General features: G+C 42.8%; 1 protein-coding gene across 10 annotated transcripts in view; it reads right to left on the minus strand.

Annotated features, from left to right (window-relative positions):
• The window catches only part of cadpsa (Ca2+-dependent activator protein for secretion a), a 192,110-nt gene that overhangs the window by 127,218 nt on the left and 40,434 nt on the right, over window positions 1-24,458 (minus strand). For all 10 annotated transcript variants that reach the window (XM_086198308.1, XM_086198314.1, XM_086198304.1 and 7 more), the window contains exons 2-3: window positions 24,122-24,235; window positions 17,279-17,611 (exon numbers count right to left, since the gene is read on the minus strand). In XM_086198308.1, coding sequence (XP_086054434.1) covers window positions 17,279-17,611; window positions 24,122-24,235 — 447 coding nt within the window. The remainder of the gene's footprint in view (window positions 1-17,278; window positions 17,612-24,121; window positions 24,236-24,458) is intronic.

Here is a 24,458-nt window from a genome sequence, read left to right on the forward strand (position 1 = left end):
TCTCCCTCCTCCTCTCCCTTCCAAGACCTTCAGAAGTTGTAATTTAAGCAAATATATAAAATGAGGGATTGGTGTGTGAACTTCAGTGCGCTGACCCTTTCAGTGATTATTGATCATTGGAGATTTTTCCAGAGATTTAAGGGACTCATTACTGTATAGTGCATGGCCCCTGGTCTTTTGTGCCCAGTTTGAGGCTTTCAGTGGCTGCGGACACCTCCGCCACGGCCCTAATGGCGCAAACCCATTTGATAAAAAGGAAATCACACCCACTCCGTTCTTCCCTCACTACATATCCGCTGCATTGACCTGCAATCCAATTAGTCTCCCTGCTGCAGCTGCCATTACTGCCAACGGCACATTCATAAAAGGAGCCGGGGCTCGCTCTTTGATCCCGCCACTCGGTGTGGGGTGTAGGCAGGTTGTTACACAACAATCATCCTATTTGCTGCTCTGACGAGTTCACTGACCTGGTTGAACCGGTGGCACAACCAGAGTGCATGTTGGTTGCTCACACAAGCACTTACAGGTGTGAGCTTGTTGGAATGTGCCCAGTTTCCACTGAACTCTGAGGACGGGTCCAGTATGTACCAAGGAAGAAGCCATTAAATTTGGTGGCAGATGAGGTCGGAAATGACGTGGTATTTTACACTTTGATGCACGCAGCTGGGTGGAGGTGGTCATGCTGTCAGGGGCCAGGGGATGCACGCCTCTGGGTAGCATTTTGAATGAATGGCATTTTTTTGTATTATGGAGACAAAAAGAGGTGATGCAGTGGGGAAAAAAAGTGTTTGTGAGCTCAAGACACCTGTTTATGACTAACTGAAAGGCAAGAAACACCTTTCGGAAGAGGCATTGCTTTAAAAACTTGGTGATGGATTGCAGTGAAAGTTCTGAGTTTTTGTTTCACAGCATTTCTAGAGGAACATTTTGATATGAATAATAATAAAAATAAAATATAACTTGGATTTTTGAAGCCCTTTTGAAAGACCCCCCCCCCCCCCCGGCCAATTTACAAAGAGGGGGGGGGGAAACAGATGAGAACAAAAACAAATCAGAATACCCATGACTGACAGGAGTAGAGGGAACTTAAGAAATATTTTGCCACAGAACAGGAAACTGTTTCACCTTCTGAAACTGTAACATGATGTAACATTTGATCGACATCACGTAGACGCTGTTGTCTTCCTGTCACACACTGCAAATGAAATCCTCGGGGTGTTCGATCAAAGCGGGCAGAGTGGCCTCACTAAGGGAAGGAACAAGTTAGGGGCCTGACTTTTTAACATAAGCACATGGTGGTGGTGTGATGTAGCAGTAGCTTCTCTAGCTTTTACTCACCAATAAGCAGAAGTAGCAATGAGAAGATGTCATATCAATGGGAGCCAACACAATTATATCGATGCATAAATGACAAATGTATCTTTCCAGCTCTTGCCCGAGGTTTACAGTTTTGCACTGGACACACAGTTGAAACTGAGCTCAATCCTAGATGGCAAAGAACATCACGTCCAACTCAACTCCAAGCTACTCATTTGACACACACACAGCAACAGCCGGCTATTAATCGAACTTATTAGTGAACATAAAGCCGTGTCACTGCCAGATCTATCCAGCAACTGAGTGGAGGCATTGGAGGTTCTGTTCGCCATTCAAATGATCATGATGATCCACGTGTGTTTAGGCTAACATGACCCTATCCCTGGCTGAAGTGTGTATATCGTCCTCTGTACCCGTTCCTGCAGCTTCAATGACCGCGATGTGGAAACAAAACAGTGACCAGACATTCAGTGTCCAAGCCATCTTTTATGTCCTCTGTGCAAATGGCCATCATCTTTCCTGAGATGGACAGGTATGAGCTGCTGTTTGAGAATATTTCCAGGTGTTCCATTATCATAAAAGAGTGTTGGAAAGCTTCACTGAGAGAAAGTCATTTGTTCCCATCAAGATTCCACAGCCTTTTCAGCAAATCAACCAAGGCCAGTCCATCCTCACACTCTGCAACCTCCTCTCCTGGATGTACAAACAGCAGGTCATCGAGAGAGGTGAGCCATGTGGCGAGGGCATCATTGTGAGTTTGGCAGCACTGCACGGTTGTCGTCAGTCTACTTTTTGAAATCTCCATCCCTAAAGAGATGGTTTTTGCACTGATTCCAAATATGCTTACCATACCTCCCACATCGTCTGGTACTCACACGAGCTGGACAGAACTTCAAGATCAATAAGTATCAGGAAAAGAAATACTCGGGTACAGATGCCTGAAACTACTGTACAATACTTGCTTTCCCCACCTTTGCTAACTGGCTAACCAATAACCATAACAAACTGTTCTAATATCTAAAACTGAAGGCTGTCATCAGTCTCCTAATGGCCTCTCGGCAGTGGGCTTCTCTCTAGTGTTTTTTATTATGATGATATTATGATTATGGATTGAATCAGTGTTCCTTAAAGTATCTTAAATCACTGCAGTTTAAAGTTAATAATGAAGTATTTGTTTCTAAGCTCTCAGTGACCACAAAACACGAGGGACACAACTGACAGCAGAGTAACTTGCTGTCAGCTATCAGAATAAATTGCTCTTTAATCTCCTCTACATGTCCAAGTGGCTGAGAAGGTTGAGACGCTGGCCCGATAAATGCATCTTCTCTTGTCTCTCCATGTGGCTTTAAGGGGAAAAGTCTTCATTTTGATGATAAAACATCAATCTGTTCATGCACATTTTACTTGGAGGCGAGGACGTGTAGGCTTGTGGCGATGCAGCACTTTGCCAGACAAGTCTCCACTCCACCAGAGAGACCGAAATCAACCATTGTCAATTCTTATGGGATGAGAGTAATGGGGTTTATATAATCAGAGTGTCCCCAGATCCCAGAGCAGATGGGCGCCTTTGTTGCAGATCACCTTCCTGTTATGCACCATAGTTCTTGATAAATATTTTGCAGGATGGATTAGAGGAAATATTAAATCATGTACAATTGTAATTTCTTGTATATGACTACTCGTCTTCAATTAATCGTGTCTCTCCACAGTGAATATACTTTATACAGTATCTTTGTGCAAAACAAGAGCATCGTGTTCACAGGGATGTGGAACAAATCATTCAAAATAAGACTTCATTAAAGGGACAAAAAATAAACAAAAAGAGCCACCAGGGGGCCCTGACCAGATCTAAAAAGAACTACACTATAGCTTCAAAGCCCACACGTGCGCCACATCAACCTGTGTCACTCATGACTATTCAATTACATGTCAAAGTATGCTGCTGCTGCAAGAACCCTCAAGTGTCAGCTTTGGACGTGCACGACTGGTTGAGGTGATGAAGGAATATATTTCCCAACAGTGTTCTTTGCTGTTTCAAATTATGTCATCATCTACTGTATCCCTAATGCTTGTTTGGTTTTTGGCCAGGTCATTACCGGAGAATTGGTTCTTGATTCGATTTTATCTGGTTCAATAAAAGGTCCAGAAAAAGGAACTGCTGGGTCAGTGGATACTGGAGTTGAACGGAAAAGATCACCGTGCAAGTCCAGTTTGTAACTGGAGTGCCAGTCAGGTTTGAGTGTTTCAAGATTCATTTTCCAACGCTGAGTTATGACTGTAACCAATAATGAAAGTTAGGTAACCTCTTACACCTACAGCTCGCTGAGCCTTGAGTTCACATAACAGGAAGTAAGTATTAGTTTTGAAGACAGATGTATTTTATTTATCGCAACTAGCAACGTCTAACATCCGGTTCCAGAACCGTTAGGCAGCTTTTTGAATTTCGACTCTTTTTTTCGGTTCCGGGTGCCCGCACTAGTTTGTTTTCGGGGTGTGTATCGCTCCGTTGGGGGTTCTCTGTGCCTTCGCTAGCAAGAATATCAGTCGTCTAAACATGGACCGCAAAATACACTCGAAAGTCTGGCTTCATTTTAATGTGAAAGAGGATGGAGTAGCACAGTGCAACATCTGTGAAAAACAACTTCTGCCAAAGGAGGATCACCACAAACGTGATGAAACGCCTTCGCCTGCATGGTGTAGTCGCCTCCTCCATTTCTGACAGTCAAACTTCATCATCAGCCAGCAACTCCTCGTTGCAAACAGAATCCGGTAGGTGAAAATTATGGTTGTCTCGTTCTGAACAAACCTGCTTAAGTGATAGACGACCAATTCTTAAAACTGTGTATATCTGTTTATACTTGTTGAACGCCCACAAAGTGCTGCTAACGTCAGCCAGTCACAACCTGCTGCTGCTACGTGAAGCAAATAATACAAATAGCATAAAAAAACAAAAACGAAGAAACAAAACACAAGGCAGTCAAAACTAAACTAAAGGACAACACCCCTCTATACAGTTGTACTGTTTGGGATTCAATCAATTGCGATGTGTTCCAACATGTACTTACTATAACAAGCCCTTAATATAGAGCAAAGAAATAGTCACATACTCGATGGAACCTCCCTTTCACATTGTTCTTCCTGACAATCAAAGTATTGGTAAGATGCAGACTCTGTCATCAGTCGAGTCCAATCTGTGAGCCCTGGCGTACCTGCGCTCTTCCACTTCCTCAGTATCAGCCTTGCTGCAGTAATGAGGCCTGCAGTTATTAGCGCATGCTGTCCATTACCAACTCTTTGTGGCAAGAGTGTGCTGTCTCCCAGGAGACAAAACAGTGGCGATATCAGCAACCGTTGTCCCAACCAGTCTCCCAGTTTCCTTAATACTTCTTTCCAGAAAGGTAATACCACAGGACAAAAGGCATGTAAAAGTGTACCATTTGCTCCCTTACACTTGCACTTTTGTCTTCTACTAAGCCCATTCTAAAAAGCCTCATCGGACTATGGTAGCATCCATGTCTGATTCTGTTCATATCCCCAGTGGCCCACCCAACCTCAGAAACTACATTATGGCATTTCTCCCTTCTTACTTCACATCTCTGCCATATGAATCTAATATTCTCATTCTTCACTCCTTGTAATTCCATTATATTTTTGTAAAATATTGAAGCAGTAAGCACTGTATTTGGCAAGTAAAAAAAAAAACAACATTGTTATATATCAAATTCCTCTCAAATACTCCTGTTAAGTGGAAACACACTTCGCACACTGCTCCTTGGTTGCGGATATTTCCAAAATTCACCCCTTCCCTCCAAATGAAATTGATCCACTAGCCTCTGATATGACTTCAAAACTGGATCCTTATTCTGTATTGATCATCAGCCACACCCACACCGTTCCTCTGCCAAGGATCCCAACAAAATGAGTGCTTACCTTTCACCGTATGTGGGTTATCCTACGTGGAAGAATACCAAAGGGCACACGCCGCCAATGAGGTTTTACGTTTTGGGTGATTTTTATTGCAGTTTTCGGGTGTCTGTTCCCCACACAACTGCAGCCCCCATAGCCCCACCCTTCCCGCGCTACCCCTGGAAATGCTTTGAAACCTGCTTTTTACAGTCACTGCCCACTACAGTGCTAACAACAGGGAACAGGCAGACATGAAAAAACAGATCATCAATATCACTCAATGATTTATTTAGCAAAATATCAGTTTGCACTTTACAGTGAGTGACACAACACAAAACGTGGAAAATTTCAAGAACAATCACTAATTTGATTTTGCCCTGTTTTGTTTTTTTTTCTCTTTTTTTCGTTGCGTGAAAGCAGAACAGGTGTGGTTTTAACCAATCAAAGCTAACAATGCTGGTAACGTGACCCACGTGTCCGTCTGTCAGCCAACCAGAAACACCTCGCATGTGGAGATGCTCTCATGGGCACGACTCCGTGTCAAGGCGGTTTCACACTGAACGAGCAAGGCGCAGGCTGTGCGGGGGAAGTCCATTCATTGTGTATGTGGGCGCGCTGTGACGTCACATGAGCACAAACCAAGCCCAGCAACTCGGTAGCGCTGTGCGTGCTTGTGCCCCACCCCTGCGCCGCACCTGCCACGTTCAGTGTGGAACCGCCTTCAGACGTCATTTTCTTTATTTAATATGGGATTTTGACAGCTCCCTTCTCCTCCTTTTTTTAACGGAACTCCGTTCCGGCTCACTTTCACCCCTGTAGTTAACCCAATGCTTCACCATCTTAGCCAATTAGAAAGATAAATGATATATTTCTACATTTGGAAGGGCCAAGCCCACATTTTCCCGAGCAGTTCATAGCTTCTTAATATTTAACCATCTAATTATATTGTTTGTGTATGCCACTAGGAACAATTACTGGCATCATCACTGATACTTCGTTAAATTGTGGCGCTATCATCATCTTCATAGTATTAATTGTGCCCCACAGAGTGAGATTATTATCTTCCATTTTTACAAATTGTTTTTTGTAACTTAAAATATAGATATGTTTGTGGTCGTAACATGACAAAATGTGGAAAAGCTAAAGGGATATGAATACTTTTGCAAGCCAAGTATATGAAACAGGGTGAAAAGCATAATGCAAACTGAACTTTGACCTTTGACCCCAAAGCAGACTAGAGCAGTGATAGATCAGAATTGGTTGCCCTGGATGTCCAACAGTAGCAAGTTAAGGCTACTCTGCCCACTTAACTGAGGTTGTGCTGCCATGTTTCTCTCGTGCATATGTGTTAAGGACATCAAGTTCACTCATGTTTGCAAGTAAGCAGTCGTCTCCGGTGCGCTTTGGTTGGTCGGGATGTCTTTGCTGTTCACGTTTCTGGGCGATGTCTGGTTAAATGGTTTTACCACGAGTTTGCGTCTTGCGTGTGGCTTTGCTTTTGTCCAGCTCTTATCTTTATTTATGAAATGTATCTTTTCCAGACATTTTCAGTGCCCGGCAAACAGCAGATCAGCTTTCTTCAGGTCTTCTAAAAGCATTTCAAACACATTTGTAGCAAGAAGTTGAACTCTGCCAACGTTTTAAGTGTTGGATGGTTTTAAAGACAAGAGGTCACTCTCGTTTTAAGTTTGTCATCATATAACCTCATTCAAGATGGTCTCTCATAGTTTTAGAGCCTCTCTCTCTCTCTCTCTCTCTCTCTCTCTCTCTCTCTCTCTCTCACTGTAATCCATGAAACATAAAGGAAAGCTACTGTAGCTCTCTTGGGCTGTGCATTAGCAGACAACAGTAGTGCATGTAAGTATTTTCTTATTCCTTGAGTTTCATACGGTCTAGATTTGAGGATATACAGTATAACTTCTTAACAACATAATTATGTCGCATAAGTAAAATTCATTTTCTATCCTTTTCTTGATCCAAGAAACCATTTAAGACATATTTTAAACAGAGATCAGAATGGTGCTGGTTGAATGTTGCTAGGATACAAAGACTGTTGCATTCACAGTCTCTACTACTTTCAGGTTTTCTGAAGGCTCAGAAAATGTGTTTTCTCTTTTTCTTATGACACCACAGGCTGGGCCAGTCTGAGGTTGTGATGGCTGCCACGTGAATAGACCTGCTGTGTATCACTCTCATTTACACAGTGAAGCTCAAACATTCAACCGTGGAAGAAGAAGAAAAACACACTGTTCAAGTCAAATTCTTCCAACTTTGTGAACCTTCGATGTAAAAGAGCAAAATTAATCATTTGCTTCACAGATGATATTTGAGAGGACCTGATGATTCACGCAATGATGCAAAGACATTTTGCAGTCATTTTCATCAAGACAGCAGCTTCCACTGTGAAATTTGCATGATTCTTCATTTAGCTAGAGATGTTCAGCATCTGGCACATTGTGTGTAGTCCAGGCAGCAACATGTTGCTTTGGAACATTGGGGCGGGGGAGCTCTGTCTGGCTCTTCTTCAAAAGCATCTGACCTGAGCCACAGGCAGTCGGAGAGGACAGCAGGGGACAAATCCCATTCCAGCTGCCTCGAAACTGGAACTGTGCCTCGCTGGTTCCCTCCACCAGGGTCAATTCCAGGTTACACACAGGCTGCATACGCCTGATGCATCGCAGCAAATTCAAGACATAAGCTGGTGTGGAAAAAGGATGTTTCAAAATCTCTTTTAATGCAGGGATTTCTATGCTCACAATGTGGATTAAAGGATTAGTGTGAACAGTACGCTGTCTCTTTAGAAGCCTGGTGAAATTATCTACATGTGCATGGCACACAAGAAAAATGTTTGTAGAGAAGTTACTTACTGTCATATCATCTTTTGACTCAGCAAGCTTTCTTTTGGTTCTATCTGTGCAGTGTTCAAGGAAACTCTGGTGGGGCTGCAGAGTCAAAAATCCTTCCGTCACTTCCACTGCACAAGAAAGGTCTGTTACAGAGTAAACAGCCTTTTGTGAGATTAGTTATTTAACTGTGGCTTGGTAAAGTTGGATTTTAATTGCCTGTTATTAGCTACTGGGTAGAGCTCCCACAACAAGCCGGCAATATTGGCTCTCTCAGCACTGATAACTGGAAAACAAACAGCTCATTTATTGGAAATGTCTTTGTTCCACGTAATGTCTGAACCTTCCTTCCCGGCTGCCTCTTGCTAATCACCAAACCTGTTCAAACAGTTCAGTTCTCTCCCTCCCCTCCCACTCCCCAGTTCTCTCTGCGTCTCTCTTCTCTGTCCACTTCTCCCTTACATTCTGATTTAGTGAAAGAACTGAACGAGCTCCAGGGATCTTAAAACAGGATTCCTGATCAGATGACCCTGATAATGTTCCAAGAATCAACCGATATTGTTTCTCAAGGAGATACCGATGATTGTCACGTCAAGGTGGCCGATACCTGACTGTGACCAGTATTTAATTGCTGTAAATGTTAAAATCTCCATTCCAAAATTGATAATAATTAATAATAAGAGTGACAACAAGCGAGGTTACAATTTGGTTTGTCACCTCTATTTCAGGCTAGTGGCAGAAATACCTTTAAAGACCCTGAAATCTTCACAGTTGAGCAGGACTGCAGTAGAGAACTAAACTCTTAACTTCCTTCCCATCCAGCAAAGGATAAGACTACTCCTGCATTGTAGTAGTAGCATTTGCAAATTGTCTCTTAACTTATGCGACCTGATTTGAGGGAGTATAGAGTTGATTTTGTAATCCATATAGGCCAGACAGTGTGGATGTGGGTGGCTCTAACTACATTCGTTCAAGCGGCATGATGCTTTCACTCCCAACGGTTCATTGCTGTTTGAGCGAAGCACGAAGCACACTACCAAATGATCTACGTCAGAGGGGATTAATAGGGTTAATGCAGCACTGACTGAAAAATAAGTAGGTACACTACACCGATCCACTGAATGAAGTTCATATAAAATATACGCAAGTCCCCACATATTCTGCAGTTTGGCTGATTTTGCAGTAATTACCATGACTGAAGAATCATGACTTTGTGTGTGCGGGTAATGAACGTACAGAGAAACACAAACCATCCAAACGAGGGGCACTTACGGCTCAGAAGAATGCAAAGTTGTTGGCAGGATCCCGAGAGCAGCACCAGCCATCACTCATATGTATCGGGCCCATGCGAATGACAATCGTATAGTGTTTAACTGAAAACTCCTCCAGGATCGCAAATGCAGCGTAACAGTCTCGCCATTGCAAACATGATTTCCCACTGTACCTTTCCTCTCCTCCTTTCTCCGCCATATAGCTCTAGACAGCAGCAGATTTCTCCGGCTACAGCTCATTAATTCAGAGTTGTTAAACCAGATTGTCTTTGCCAAGAGTAGAAAAGAGAAAAACTGGTTCCTCTCGGCGCCTCTAGCTGCCGAGAGGAACCATTATAAGTCTGTGATCACTTGCACCAGAGTCTGATATTTGCGTGACCTGTGTACAACCTCAACCTGCCTCCGTTTTCTCATTATTTGCAGTATATACAACATCTGATTTCCTTGCATCTGTCTAGCTTTGTTACAATCATTGCAGGGGGCAAACTGAACCCAAACAGACAAGCAAAGAGAATGTGTTAAACATCAATACAGTCTTGATAGAAACAGTGTAATGTAATAATATAAAATATCATTACAAGCTCAGGAATGGCCAAAGAGCTGCACCTCTATGATTTACACCTCAATTTTTGGCTCTGTTCCTCTTCAGTCTGTGGCTCTAAAAGGTCATTCTTCATCTCTGTCATGGAAAATAACTCATAATTAGGTGATTTATTGACAGCCTTTCACTCGCATTTGGGTCTAAAAATAGATGTGTACAAACAGTAAAATGTATTTTGAAGCATGTCTGGGAATAAAAAAATAGGTGCAGATTGCCATTATAACTGCAGGTGGTAAGTCCTGATCCGGGTGGATCTCCTTACAGCAATTATCACTCTGAATAACAGCGGCTGGGTACTCAACATTGAAATGATAGATCATTTTTGAGGAAAATATCGATTAGGCTCAACTGACAGCTTCAAGTTTGATCACCTGACACTGCCTTTGCGTGAAGTGTATGAAAGACCACACTCTTCTAATGCCAGATCATCACACTGGACCAGCAACCTGTCTGATTGAGACGTACAAAGAGCAACGTCAGGTTATTTCCATAGGAACTGTTTTATTTCTAGTATTCTTTCACCCACAAAGAGGAGGATGCACACAGGCTATACCCATGCACATTCTGTGGGAAAACATAAAGGACTTCAGGCCCTACACCTGCAACACCGCTGGGAAAAGACTCATTGGTGTCCCAAATGAGAAGGCATGAGAGGATCCACACTGATGGAAGGCCTATCGCTGTAAAACGTGGGAGTCAACTGCTGCAGCCTTCATCGGCCTTAAGTGCCATTGTCACTTTCCATCACTGTCCACCAATTCTGCTGTTGCGGTCTTGGCTGGTTGGATGGATCACTCTTAGTCTGGAACCAGACCCTGAACCTGACTGCCATGGGTGACCCGACCAGGAGCAAAGCTCAAGACAACATCACTCTTTGGGTCACTTAGTTACACAAGCTCATAGTTTGTTGTCCTGGAAAGTAACCAATAAAAGATTCTTTCCTATCCTGCGTCCAATACGAGTGATGTGGATGATTCTGAAGGAGGTTATTCAAGATGTCTGAATGAGAATAAGAATACTTTATTAATCCCACACAGGGGCAGTTTGAATAGAATTAATAAAGTACTCTTATTCTTGTTCTTATTCTTATATACTGTCACTCCAGTTGTGCAAGTATAGCGATGTGAAATGAGGCATTTGTTGTTGTACTGCAGCGTTATGTAACTTTTTTTTTTACATCTACTTTACTATAAATGTTTAAGAAATCTGACTTGTCTCTTAAGTGCTGTGTCGTAGTCAACTGAAGCAGTCCTGGACCAACGATTTTGTCTGATATGCCTTCACTTCCACAAGTTGCAAATTAAAAATGCTGTCAATGTGTTTGGAGGACCCCCAGAAAATGTTGAGTTTGTGAAACTTGATTATATTTAGTCGTGAAATCAAAGGTCCTGAGAAAGCCATTCAGGATGGAAAAATTGACCCATGGTGTGGTTGTGTTTTTTTAAATGAATTAAAGAAACAAATCAATGGTTTGAAATGAAACAGGCAGAGTGGACACAGACCTGTGGGGGTGGGGCAGACCTGTCAACGACTGTTTGTCTGTAACTAAGAGAAAATCCTAAATAAAAGAAAATGGCTAAGTTCTGGTAGATCACTCCAATAAGTGATTTAAAAATGTGTGTCCAAGTGCAGACACGATGTCAATTACCTGCTTTCAGACACTCAAATATGAGCATTTCATCAGAACTCTGTGTCCTCATATTTATCATCTCATTTATCAGTCGAACATCGCATATCAGGATGTCAACAACTGACTTCAATGGTTCATGCTGTTGCCTTCCTCAGTGTGTGAACACTCCAAATGCTGTTATATTTTTCTGAAGCTTGTGAAGCAGCGATGTTCATAGGCTGTAAACAAACGCATTCGCTTAATGTTAGCAGATCATTTCAGACTGCCCACCTGTCAGGTAAAGGATTGTTGGGAGAAGCCCGACCACTGCAGCATCTGTGAGGACTGATCTTCTCTGGAGAGGCCATGTGAGGATGTACACAGCTGACAAACCCTATCCTTACGAAACTTGTGGGGGAGACTTTGTAATGAAGACTGAGGTTAAGATCCACGTGATGGGGCACCCAGGTGAGACGCCCCACACCTGCAGTGCCTGCAGGAAAAGGCCTACACGTGTCACAGATGGCACGGCATGAGGGGATCCACACTGATGAAAGAATGTGCTGCTATCGCACAATTTGCGGGACAGCTTTCAGAACTTGCTCTGATTTGGGGATCCACATGAGGGTGCCCACAGGTGAGGGCCCTACTCCTTTAGCATCTGCGGGGAAAGGTTTTGTGATGGATCAAACCTGAGAGATCATGTGAGGATGCACACAGATGACAAGCCCTTTTCTTGTCAAACTTGAGGGGAACATTTCATAACTGCTACAATATATTAGGATCCACAGGGATGGGACACAGGTGAGAGGTCCTATCTTTGTGGCATATATGCAGAAAGGTTCTCTTATGGGACAAACCTGGGAGGCCATGTGAGGACGCACACTGGTGAGAAGTCTTGCGTGCACCAGGCACCCAGGCCAAATGTTACAAAGGAGTGAGGTCTGTGCGCTATGAAGCTCCAGTCAAATCCAATCCTCTTTTTAAGATGTCTCAATCTCTCTGGACTTCTTCAAGGCTTGGGGAAAAATAAAAAGGAACAAAAAGCCAATTATCCCTTCAAATAGACCTTGGTCCTTGGGCCAAGCTTCACCCCTCTACCAAGTTTTATGATGGGCATCCTGGTTGCAAGTGACAACAAAATGTATCTGGTGGTTGTTGCCTGATCCTCAGCTGCCAAATCCTGCTGACGGATGAACAAGCGAACCAACAGACACAGGAGGAAACAGAGTTGGCTGAGAAAATTGTTTATTGGCTGTGATTGTGTTGTTCTGTTCTGTACTTGCGACATGCGCTGCATGTCTGTGCGTCCTGGAAGAATGATCCCTCCTCTGGGACCCTGAGGTTTCTCCCCTTGTAAAAGGGTTGCTTTGGGGGGAAGTTGTAGTTCGCCCTCATCGAGGGCCTAAGGACAGAGGGTGTCTAATTCCAGACCGGCTGTAAAACTCCTTAAAGCAAACTGTGATTTGTGGTTCTGGGCTTTGTGAAGAAAACCCTATTGATTCAATTTTGAGAAAATTCACATAAAATACCATCTGGATATTTTTGTTATCAAGATTCTGTCTAAAAGAAATAATATATTTGACTAAATTGCCCACCTCTGCTTCACGCTAAATTGCCTGAACAGTGTAACAATGGCTGGATTTCTTCTTCATCTTCTCGGTCCCCTTGTGCAGAAATGCTGTTGTTGTCTTGTCAATTGTGAAAACTGTGTGAGTAGCAGAGTGTGATGTAATACATTATTAATTTTTATTGCCATATAAACTAGGTGAGTGATCACACAGACAGATTTGCTGTCTTAACTTTACCACTGAAGTTGAGGATTTTGGCATGATGGGAAAAAGAATACAGCAGATAGAAATGGAGAAGGCAGAGAAAACGTCACATCCATATTCAGCAAATAAAGAGTGCATACATTTTGCACACACACGTTGTGTATCTGTCTGGGGATTCTGAGAAACTGAGATACTGAAAATATTGGAATCAGACAGTGAAAAGGAGTCTTGGCCTTGAGTAGCAGTGATGAATGAGCTTGAACAACAGACTGCGCTTGTGTAGCTGGACACCTGATCACACACACCTCTCATCTTTACACATCTTATATTCAGAATTCTTTGACCATCTGTGACACTACTGATGCAATAGCTGGCACTGTAACGGTGAGCCCTCTATGTATAGAAGCCTGCCATAGTGTTCCTCCCCCACACTCACCCACTAGTCTTCACTCATTTTGCCACAAATTCTGAAAATCCCGCACACACACCTGATTGCTCTTCCACTTGGCCCTCCGTGTCTTCTAGTCCTTTTATGGCGGAATTAAGTTTATGGACTGCTGGTCCCCCAATTTCAAAATCTTAACAACACCCCTTATTTTTTTCAAATCCAGACTTGAAACTAACAACATAAAATTTGCATAACAGTCCCTGTTTTCCTGAATTAAGGAGATGAAGATTAAAAAAAAGTTGTTCTTTTCTGTCTTCCACCTGTAACCTTCTCAACCAACCTTGATACTGCTGGTCTGAGGATACTTAGGTTGTGCACACTGCTCCTCCATGCAGGTTCAAGTTCTCAAACTGGTTCTGTTCAAGATTTTATTAACATTGGTTCTGTCTAGGTGGCACGGTGGTGCAGTGGTCAGCACTGTCGCCTCACGGCAAGAAGGTTCCGGGTTCGAGTACCGGCTCAGGCACGAGATCTTTCTGGGTGGAGTCTGCATGTTCTCCCTGTGCCTGCGTGGGTTCTCTCCAGTACTCCAGCTTCCTCCCACAGTCCAAAGACATGCATTTGGGGACTAGGCTGATTGATACTCTAAATTAACTGTCGGTATGAATGTGAGTGTGAATGGTTGTCTGTCTCTCTATGTTGGCCCTGCCATGGACTGGCGACCTGTACAGGGTGAACCCCGCCTCTCGCCTGAAGGATGCTGGGATAGACGCCATCCCCCCACGACCCTTAACAGGAGAAGTGGATGAAAATGAATGGATGGATGGATGGATGGATGATCATCGTTGAAGGGTACTGAACAACGGAAGTCAAATATGAGATACACAACTGAAACCCAATCAAACACAAGATTCTGTAGGGGTGGAGGTAATGACAGGACCCAAATGTAGAGAATGGAGATGAACCAAGATATGTAGAACTCAAAAACTTGAATTATCCAAATAAACTACCTGAGGAGAGAAAAACAAATGGCAGACTAACACACTACAGAGAACCAGCAAGGTGGCCCAATGACACTATCAAAATCAATCAAAAGCCAAGGACAAACACCAACTCTGTGACCAATACACACCCAACTAATGATGCAACAAGAAACAGGTGGGAGTACACAAGGGCAGCAAAGTAGCAGACAGGGCAGGAAACACAAGGAGCGGAGCTGTGACTGACGAGGGCTGATTAACCAAGAGCAGAGGGGTGTACTACGAATGGAGATTAGTGGGTTAGCAAGATATGTTGAGACTAAAGCAGGGCTGTCCATGTCACGAAGGTGGCTAACCTGCCTAGATCACCATGGTAAATGATGCAACTAACTTATCCTGGTCCGGAGCAGGCTATGTTCAGAGTTTCAGCTTAAATCAGCTATAAAAAGCGCTGCCCTTTCACCAACCACCTCTTTGAAAATGGCATCATAATTTTTGAATAATCAGGTGGACCGCGGCGCAATTCTTGTGCAAGGTTCTCTTCGGAGAGAGAGAGTATTTGGAGACTGGAGTGATCAGCTATCTCTTCCTGACATCATTCTCTATGAACACAACAGATTCTCAAATGAGGGATGCGTTATTTATGCAAACTGCTGGAGCAGCCGTATGTGAGGAACTCCACAAAAAGGAGCCACACACTCACAATAGTACAAACTGCATACATATCACTGCATTTTTTTTGCCACGGGAACCTACATGCATGCAGTTGGTGACGCAGAAAATCTGAGCAAGAATACTGCATGCCGCACAACTCGCAAAGTTGTACTTGCTCTCACTGAACTACTGTATTTGTATGTAGTCCCTGGCAATTTGCCCACAATGGCTGTATAAGAGGCCTTTTATAAAATTGCAGGTAACATACATTTACAGTTCACCATATCAATAATCAGTATGAGGAATACTTGTGAAATACAATGTATAAATCGAATCTCTTCATTAGATTTGCGAGGGAGTTTAAAAGCTTTGGATGTGGGAGGTACAGAGAGTGCACTGAGTGGTAACATAAATATATAAACTTCGGTAATCTTCTGCCAGCACTCCTCTCTGGCCTCATCTGCAGCAATTGTGTTGCTTTTTGCTGTCATAATTGTTTGATATTGTTCATAACCCTCCATTACAGTCACATGTTCTTCTTGACTAAAGTAGGCAGCACGCAATTTATCCATTCTCAAAGGGTCAAATGATGCATTAAATGCCCCTTTTTAGGGGGACGCACACAGAGCCTGAATTGACAAAGAAAGATCATATCCACCGTCATGATACCAACTATCTCTGACTGTGACTTTAGGGGTTGTTGAGCCAGCTTACTGAAAGAAAGCCTGGCTATGTTGAGCTTGCTTCAAAGTACATCCCTCAGGTGAAGGCTCAGTAAAGGCAGGAAACAGACAAAGACAGGAAGTGAAAAGCACACAAAGACACGAGAGGAAAGCGCTACCAAAATAAAAAAGGAACTGGCTAGAGTGAGCAAGAACTCAGGTAGAAACACAAACTAGAGGCACACTAGTGAACAACAAGAAACGCGAGAACTACAAAACTGAAAGGTGAATAAGAGTCCAAAACTTGAAGTCCATAACTAAACTCAAGTCAGACTCATCGATTCCATTAATTCCCACATGTGAAACAACAATCCAGCGTAAGCCTTAAACCACACATCACGTGGTCACGTGTTCAACACTCACAGTGGCGAGGGAGGACAGAGGGTGTGATGCTGTCACAGTTCACAAGAAAAATATGTATTTTTCAAATCCCGTTGCAGATCCGGGGTTCAGGTTGAATCATTTTTGAGAAAACTAGGAACAGTTAAAATAACATTCAAAAAAAGGTATAGAATCCGTTCCCTGGTGGTGAGAAAGGCCCATGACAGGTTCTGTCTCATGTCTTCAGGACCTTACATAGTCCATATATAGGGGAGCTGGAGAGATTGTAATGCTTGTAATGTAGCCTACGCATTGTCTCTGGAAACCAACTGAGCACACAAAAGATTATGCTGATTATCCAGAAAACAGAGCTGAAATTATTGCTAATTTTTTTCTGGAAAAATTATGCAATTAATTCATAAAACAAGGATTTGTGAATCAGGTGAGTGCATGAAATACCCCGATTTTGTCACTGTTGGATTGTTGTATTGACATTACTGATTAGTTCCTCTGTTTGTGTGTGTGTGTGTGTGTGTGTGTGTGTGTGTGTGTGTGTGTGTGTGTGTGTGTGTGTGTGTGTGTGTGTGTGTGTGTGTGTGTGTGAGTGTGTGTGTGTGTGTGTCGGTGTGTGTGTCGTGTGAGTGCGTGTGTGAGTGTGTGTGTGTACGCGCAGACTTGCATGAATGGTTCTATACGTGTGTATATATGTCTGTGCACGCAGAGATTTTCCACAATACACTTTGCTGAAATTGTATGGCTTTCGTTTGTTGCTTGTGTGTGTTTGATGGAAAGATACATAATAATCCATAACACCAGTCACACACACGCACACACACACACACACACACACACACACACACACACACAAACACCCCACAGTGGAGCACTGACCTGGCAGGCATTATAGAGGAGCTGGTGCTCAAACTTCTTGATGCCCAGAATCTGCTGAAACATCTCGTACAACTGGTCTTTGCTGAGGATGAGCTCCGAGGCGGCGCTGGCCGTCATTCTCTGCTGGTGTTTCCTGGGATCCTCTTCACCACGGTAGATGGTGTCAAACTTGGCCATCCAGGAGCTCAGCACAGTCTCTTTACTCAGGCCGTCGATCTCTGGCAGGCTGCGCACACGCTTCTCTATGTGCTTCTTGAAGACCTCCCGAGAGTCACTGGCTGAGCAGCCGCCGCTCTGCACCATGCGAGAGACCCGGTCGCTCTTCAGGAAGACCTGCAGTCAACACATGGATGAATGAGTTAACAGAGCAGTTTGTTTATTTTTTGAGGGGGCGGCGGGAGGGGGGGGGCATATTTGTGTTATGGGCATTCATACCAACAACAGGAATTAAACTGGAGCAGCAGCTGTCAGAGCCTGCTGAAAGTGAGAAGCTGCCAAGTGTGTTCATTCAGCACGTTCTCATCTTACAATGTCCAGTATCCCCGTTCCAGCTGCTTTTGCCATTATGAACCAGAAACATGACATTGTGGTTCCATGCTTCCAGAATGTGACCTTGGCCTTTTACCAGTTCATCCTTAAGTCCGAGTGGACGTTTGTGCCAAATTTACCAAGAGCTGGATGGACAACCCAAAAATATAATGTCATTCCTCCTGCTGTCATGATCCCTGCTGGAGACGGAGTCGATGGTTAAGACAAACAAAAAACAAAAACACAAAAAGACAGCAGGCGATGCAGCTTTCACTTTTGAAACCCTGAGTAGAGCAGACATTGTAAAGGCCCCTGAAAATATCTCCTTTCCGACAAATTCAGTAAACAATGATATGAGCATGAATAGTTTAAAACACCATCCAAAACCATATCCAACCGTAATAACAGTTTTAATAAAATGTGTGAGAATAGCTAACTCGTAACAAGAGCAATGGTCTGTGTAGATTTATACACAAAACACTGCTATTTAAGGGAATGTTTGTGGTTGAAGTGTTTGCTGAGGCCCCACAGAATCCAGAGAAGCTTCTCTGAGCGTCTCATGTCATCAGACCACGACGGCTCATACAGGCACTGACAGGACTTCTAGTAAATGCCAGGCAGCTGTGAGGTGTCTCTAGCTGACAACCTGGGATGAAAACTGACTCTGACAAAGCAGAGGGCGCTCAAACTTTCACCCCACGCATGAACAGTGCTGCGCCATAGCCAAGAGCGCATCCTGATCTCTCTTCCATTTTGTAATTATAACTCCATCAGAAGAAAAGGGAACACCAACTGTCCATTTTACTTTATTAAACCAGAGAGAAGACTGAATATGTTGAAAGACAAAAGGACACTGTAAATGAATGACAACCTGCTGAACCCTGACTAACATCCACTGTTCTTTCATTTCTATCTTAGACTGTTCTCTGCTGTGTGGTAATTTCATTAAAGGCATTTTTTATATATATATACATTTATACAACATATTTTGTAAAGAAAAAGACAGATATAACGTCGACAAGTCAGGACCTGGAGCTCAGGCTCCTCTTGAAAAGCCTGATATATCTCACCACTGCCAGCCAGAACGCTTCAGGAGATTGAATAATGGTCTTGTCTTGGGAATTGTTGGAGATAGAAAATTATCTTTGATATGAAGCTCTCGGTTTTACTGTTTTATGCTGGATTTCAGAGGAAAAAGGGAACATTGTGATTCAGTGATTGACACTGCAGTGCAGCCATCAGCAGGCTCTGTCTGACCCTTTTGTCTCAGTCTCTCTCCCCTCGATTCTATTTCTGTCTGTCCCCCATCTTTCAGTTCTAGCCAGAGGATAAAGCCGTGATGAGAGCTGCAGGTTTTAATTGAATTGGGCAACTTGATAACCTGTGCGTTAAATACCACACTGTTCTCATTCAGCCCCGTGGTGTTACCTCATAAACTGATAAGGAAGTGTCAGTCAGGTGTCAGCAGCACAAACACAAGCTGGTACTGCTAAACCTTCCCCCTTTAATTATCTTACCGGTACATAAACAATAAAATAATAATGTACAGTGCAGCAGGCAGAGACATGCTGCTTTAAAACTCTGTGAAAAAGAGGGACTATTGAAAAAATCCAAAGCTTTATCTGAAATATTTGTCTATCATTTCTATATCATGATAAAAAAGATGGTCTCTTCTCTACAATACATTTTAAATATTATTGTAATAAAAAGGTAATATATTATACAGCACTGATCTGGCTGGTTTGCTGTAATTGTCTGAATCACAGATATCTTCATGATCCCTGGCAGGAAATTCTCAGTTCAAGTAACAGTTTGCATCATTAATTATTTGTTATTATACAGTATCTGAAAACACTGGAACCTGAGACTTTTTTTTCTAAATATTTATCCAATATTTTGACGCCTGTGAATCCACACGTTTTCAAAATGGAGGAATGCGAGGCTTAAAAACCACATTATGTCGATTGTAGGGGATAACAGCTATAAGCGGCACAGACAGGTCTGTTAATTGTTAATTGTTAGGTCTGAATCACGCGATGTCAGAGAAATAAGAGAGAAAGTTTCCAACTAGATTGACCTTTCATACCAGAAAGCAGCCTTTCGGAGTTCTTTTGTAATACGTGTTACGGAATTGAGGTCATACATGTGGAAACATGAGTGACACATGTTCATGTTTGGTACAGTAAATGGCAAGTAATTTTCCTTTTTCTATCAATTGATGCTGTATTATCTATCATTTAATGGTGATAATGTTCGCTGCACCCTGTCTCTTAGTCCGGTCAGCGCCCATCGTGATCCCATCTATGATTAGCAAGTGAGCTAACGCTAACACAGCATAAAGTAGCCAGTGAGCTAACGCTAACACAGCATAAAGTAGCCAGTGAGCTAACGCCAACACAGAAGTGAGTTGCTTGTGAACAAACTCTAACGCTACAGCCAAACAGACGCAAGTAGCACTTCATAAAGACATTTCATAGCTTCATTGTTTTTACTTGATTTTGTAAATTGCTGTTGCAGCTTGTTAAATCAAGAGTTTTAGGAGCTCTGAGTGGTAGCATAAGCCAAGAAAGAATGGGTGGCATAAGCTAACAAGTGTTGGCTAACATTTAGAATTAACAAACCATAATAAGTCACAATTTCATGCCAATACTCTACTGTTGTCTCACAACACAATTAGAAAATATCCACCTGAGACTAGTTTTGAAAGTTTGGAAATGCTTCATATCCTCAATGTCGCTGCCTAGTTGTGCTGTTTTTGTTTTATTTGGGACACAAAACACCTCAACCTCACAGCACCTTCTCCTGGGTGCCATCATCTTAGCCCCACCCACTCCTGGGTGCCATCATCTTAGCCCCATCCATTCCTGGGTGAGATCAGAGCCATGACTTAGTAAGCTATGCCATTTGCTAACCGCCCTTTAATGTAGTTATAAATCCATCCACCACTGCAATAGTAACTAGTAATAGCAAAGTCCTGGCACAACTTGGGCTTTAAGGGAATGGCACGTGGTGTTTTGGTTTGACTGGTCATGCCTGAAACACACCAACAAATACTTAGGTGTCTCATGACCGCCTCTTAGCCCCTAGTGCCATGTTTTGCGCTCTGATTACTCTAAAATTAGCAAAATTAGGCTGCATGTGCCCGAAATCAACAGCAAGCACAGAACGCAATCCACCAACCGCCTGTTGCCATAGATCTCTTAAATAGGGCCCAGTGTCTTGTTTAAACGCTCTGAGCAATAAAATGCAACTTTTCCTCTCAGTGGCCTCCATGTTGTTGCCACATGACAGTTTAAAAGCTAATTTACACAACCCAAGTTAGAAGAATGACTCGCCAAAAACCTTGAAATGCCACCTATTCCAAAAAACAACATACTTGTGCGTTCACCAGTTGAAGTGCTGGACACTAGATGTATCCTACTATTGTCCTTTCTCACTGTTGGTGACCGGGAGGCATCAGGTTCTCGTATCGCACTTGTGCATGATGAATACTGAATCCGCATTGGATAACAAACTGAATTGATGACGTCACAAATCCTGCTCCAAGGTATTTAAATGATCCCGGCAGTGAAAGTGAGCACTGTGTGTGCACATTCATCATTCCACACAGTCACTCTCATACGTTCAACCATAGAGACAAAACACAAACACATTTTGGGCCGAAAGAGGACATCAGGAATTACAGATCCCATACTGCTTTGGGGGATGACAGCAGGATAAAATGTTGCCATGTATTCATTTTGAATCTGTGTGATATTTCATCTGGGGGCGGCGTCCCACGTCCTCAATTACACTCAGTGTTGTGTGCCTCACGCACATTTTGTTACTCACTCAATCTTTGTGACTTCCAACTGAGATGATTATTACCATCTCACACAGCTTTCGGAGTGGAGTGTGTGGGGATGAGAGTGTTGAATCTGTTTCAGTGGTACATGCGTTTAAAAACAATACAATCAGTTTATTGAGCAGCAGTTCGAATGGTACACTAAAATATTCAAAATATTCATATATATATATATACATATATATATACATACTGTATATATGTATATAAAATAGTATTTCCTCACTTCTTTTTCTGAATTGCTTTTGAGTGCTACTCTTATTTTAGTTCTTAATCTAATTACAGTCCCTGTGGTGTGTGTGTGTGTGTGTTTGTTTTCCTGTGTGAAACACTTTGTATTGAATCGTGCTTGTACAAGTACAACTGACTGAGTGATTGATACGACTCAGCTTATTTTGATGTCTCACTCATTGGGCCACAGAAAAATCGTGACTGTCCAATTACTTTGGACTGTAAAGCTTCTGCATATTTTACAAGGAATAACAATAATGAAAAAAAACAAACTAAAATCTTGAGGAACTGTTTGTTGTTACGGTCTGCAGCAGAGGAGAGCTGACCCACCCTGCTCACACAGATCCTCTATGACGATTTGTACCCTGAATCTTTGTCACAGTTCCCACTCAAGACAAGTGGAAGTGCCAGCCAGCATCTTTTCTCCTTATTTGCTTTTTGCGTTGCTGCCTTGTGTGATTCTAAATGAATATTTCTGATGTTTACACAAAGTTACTGGTGCCGTTACTGTTGCTTCTTCAGACGATTGTTTCTTAGATGCAGCAGACATTACAACTCACTCTAGATCAGGGGTCGGCAACCTTAAACGCTCAAGGAGCCATTTGGACCTGATGACCATAGGAAAGAAAACATCAGGGGCAACAAAACTCTTTTGACATCTCAAAGATAATCATCAAGATAACCCTCCACATATTGTTTTTGTTACCGTTATGAAATCAATGACCTGCTAGGGAGAAAACAAAATCTAAAAGGTTTCTTCAGAAACTTTTCTTTTCTTGGATTTATCCATGGTTGGGCTACCGGGATCAAAAAGTTCAATAAACTGCGTGCCAGCAGGTGTTGCACATCCGCAAATGTAACAAGTATTTTGAGCCTCAAGAAACTGAAAGTGTTTTATTTTGATTCCCCAAGATCACCATAACCATCAAATTTAGATTTACCTTAAAAAACTGATGAATTAAAATAAAATACATTTAAATCAAATACTCGTTTACTTTCCAAAAACCACAGGGAGCCGCAGCAGAGGGATGAAAGCGCCGCATGGTAGCAGACTCATGGTCTAGACAAATGCACGCTCTGCAGGGCTGACTGCCTCCCTAAGTTCTGTGTGTTCTGGAGATGGAACCACCAACCTCCTGGAGGAGGCCACACCGCTCCTTGGTAGGTCTAAAACAGGCACGTAACCGGGATCCATCTATCGCCTCTACTGGTGTCTCCAACAGATCGTAACGTGCGCCCACATCCTGCAGGCTCTACGGCTTTGGGCTGACGTACATTTCAGCAGAAAATGAGTTTGAATGATTCCGAGTCACATAATGACTGTGAAATAATGGTAAAATCCAGTCAGACACATCAGAAATCAGTGGTTAGCCCAACCAGAAGGCTCACTGAAAAGGAGTTGCATCTGCACCTGATAGCCCTTCCTGGTATTGGTTTGAAACAAATAATTTCCATTTCACATTACATTATTTAAATTCATTTTTTATAATTCAAATTGACATCATGTGACTCAAATTCATCTTGTGGGGACATCAGCATTACAAAGTCTGCCACAGAACCAACTGCACGAGAGCATCCTCACTCTGAAAAAACTGTATCAAACGAACAGGTTGTAAGCAGTGGCGTGGGTCTACTGACAGCAGTGGCGTTGACATGTTGTCATATATTATTGACATGGTATTGGTATTTTCCCCTGGAGGTCATGCCATCACTGGGGCACAGGCCCTTACGCTTCAACCTTTATCTTGTTTAACTGGCCTCTAGTCATTCTGACAATGCCAGAATTTCAGTGTATTTTTCCTCCTCTTAGTCACTCCAGATGTTGCAAACGTTGACCAGTAAATGAACAGCGGAGTGGAGAGAGTTCCATCGCAGAGACAGATATTCCTCTACGTTTTACTTCCCTCCTCCTCTTCCTCTCTTCAGGGCGGATGGAGCTGACTGAATCCTGCCGTCTGGGAGCACATTATTGAGTCTGCCCTGAGGAGCTTGGCACATGCGCTGCATCACTTATCAAAGCCAAGACAAATGATCTCCACTGAGGTTTGGATGCTTTTTACTGCTTGGACAGATTCATTTTAAACAAGAGGAGGCTCAGTGAGGGGATGTTTAAAGCTCGCAAACGGTACTTACTACATCTGAAAGAACTCAAAAACTGCAGCTATTTTAAAAAATTTTTAAACTGTCATTTATACCATAATTGGAAAATGGCTAAAGATGCTGAGAACCACCACACTCACCTCATAGTAGCTCTGGACAGCGTTGATGAAGGCCTCATCAGCCACGATCTGCGTTTCTCCATTGAGAAACGCCTGGAAGCGTTCTTTGACTGTCTGTAGCGCCTGCTTACTGATCTGAGGGAGACATCAAGAGAAAGAAGACAAAGAAGTTATTGCAGTTCGTTGAAAACCAGGGTTTAAACTAGATCTGTCACTTTATACTTGAAGTTCAAACATTCATTTGAAGACAAGGTCAAAACTTTGCAATCTGACTGTAACAACCTGTTCAAAGTGCGGTCTTTATGAGCTCGTCAGACAATTCTGAAGTGGTTCCCTTGTCGTCCCACAGAGGGCACTC

This window comes from Aulostomus chinensis, chromosome 3 (assembly GCF_037954235.1).
Source record: "Aulostomus chinensis isolate RoL2024-O1b breed Wild chromosome 3, RoL_Achi_v1.0, whole genome shotgun sequence".
Classification (NCBI taxonomy): Eukaryota; Metazoa; Chordata; class Actinopteri; order Syngnathiformes; family Aulostomidae; genus Aulostomus; species Aulostomus chinensis.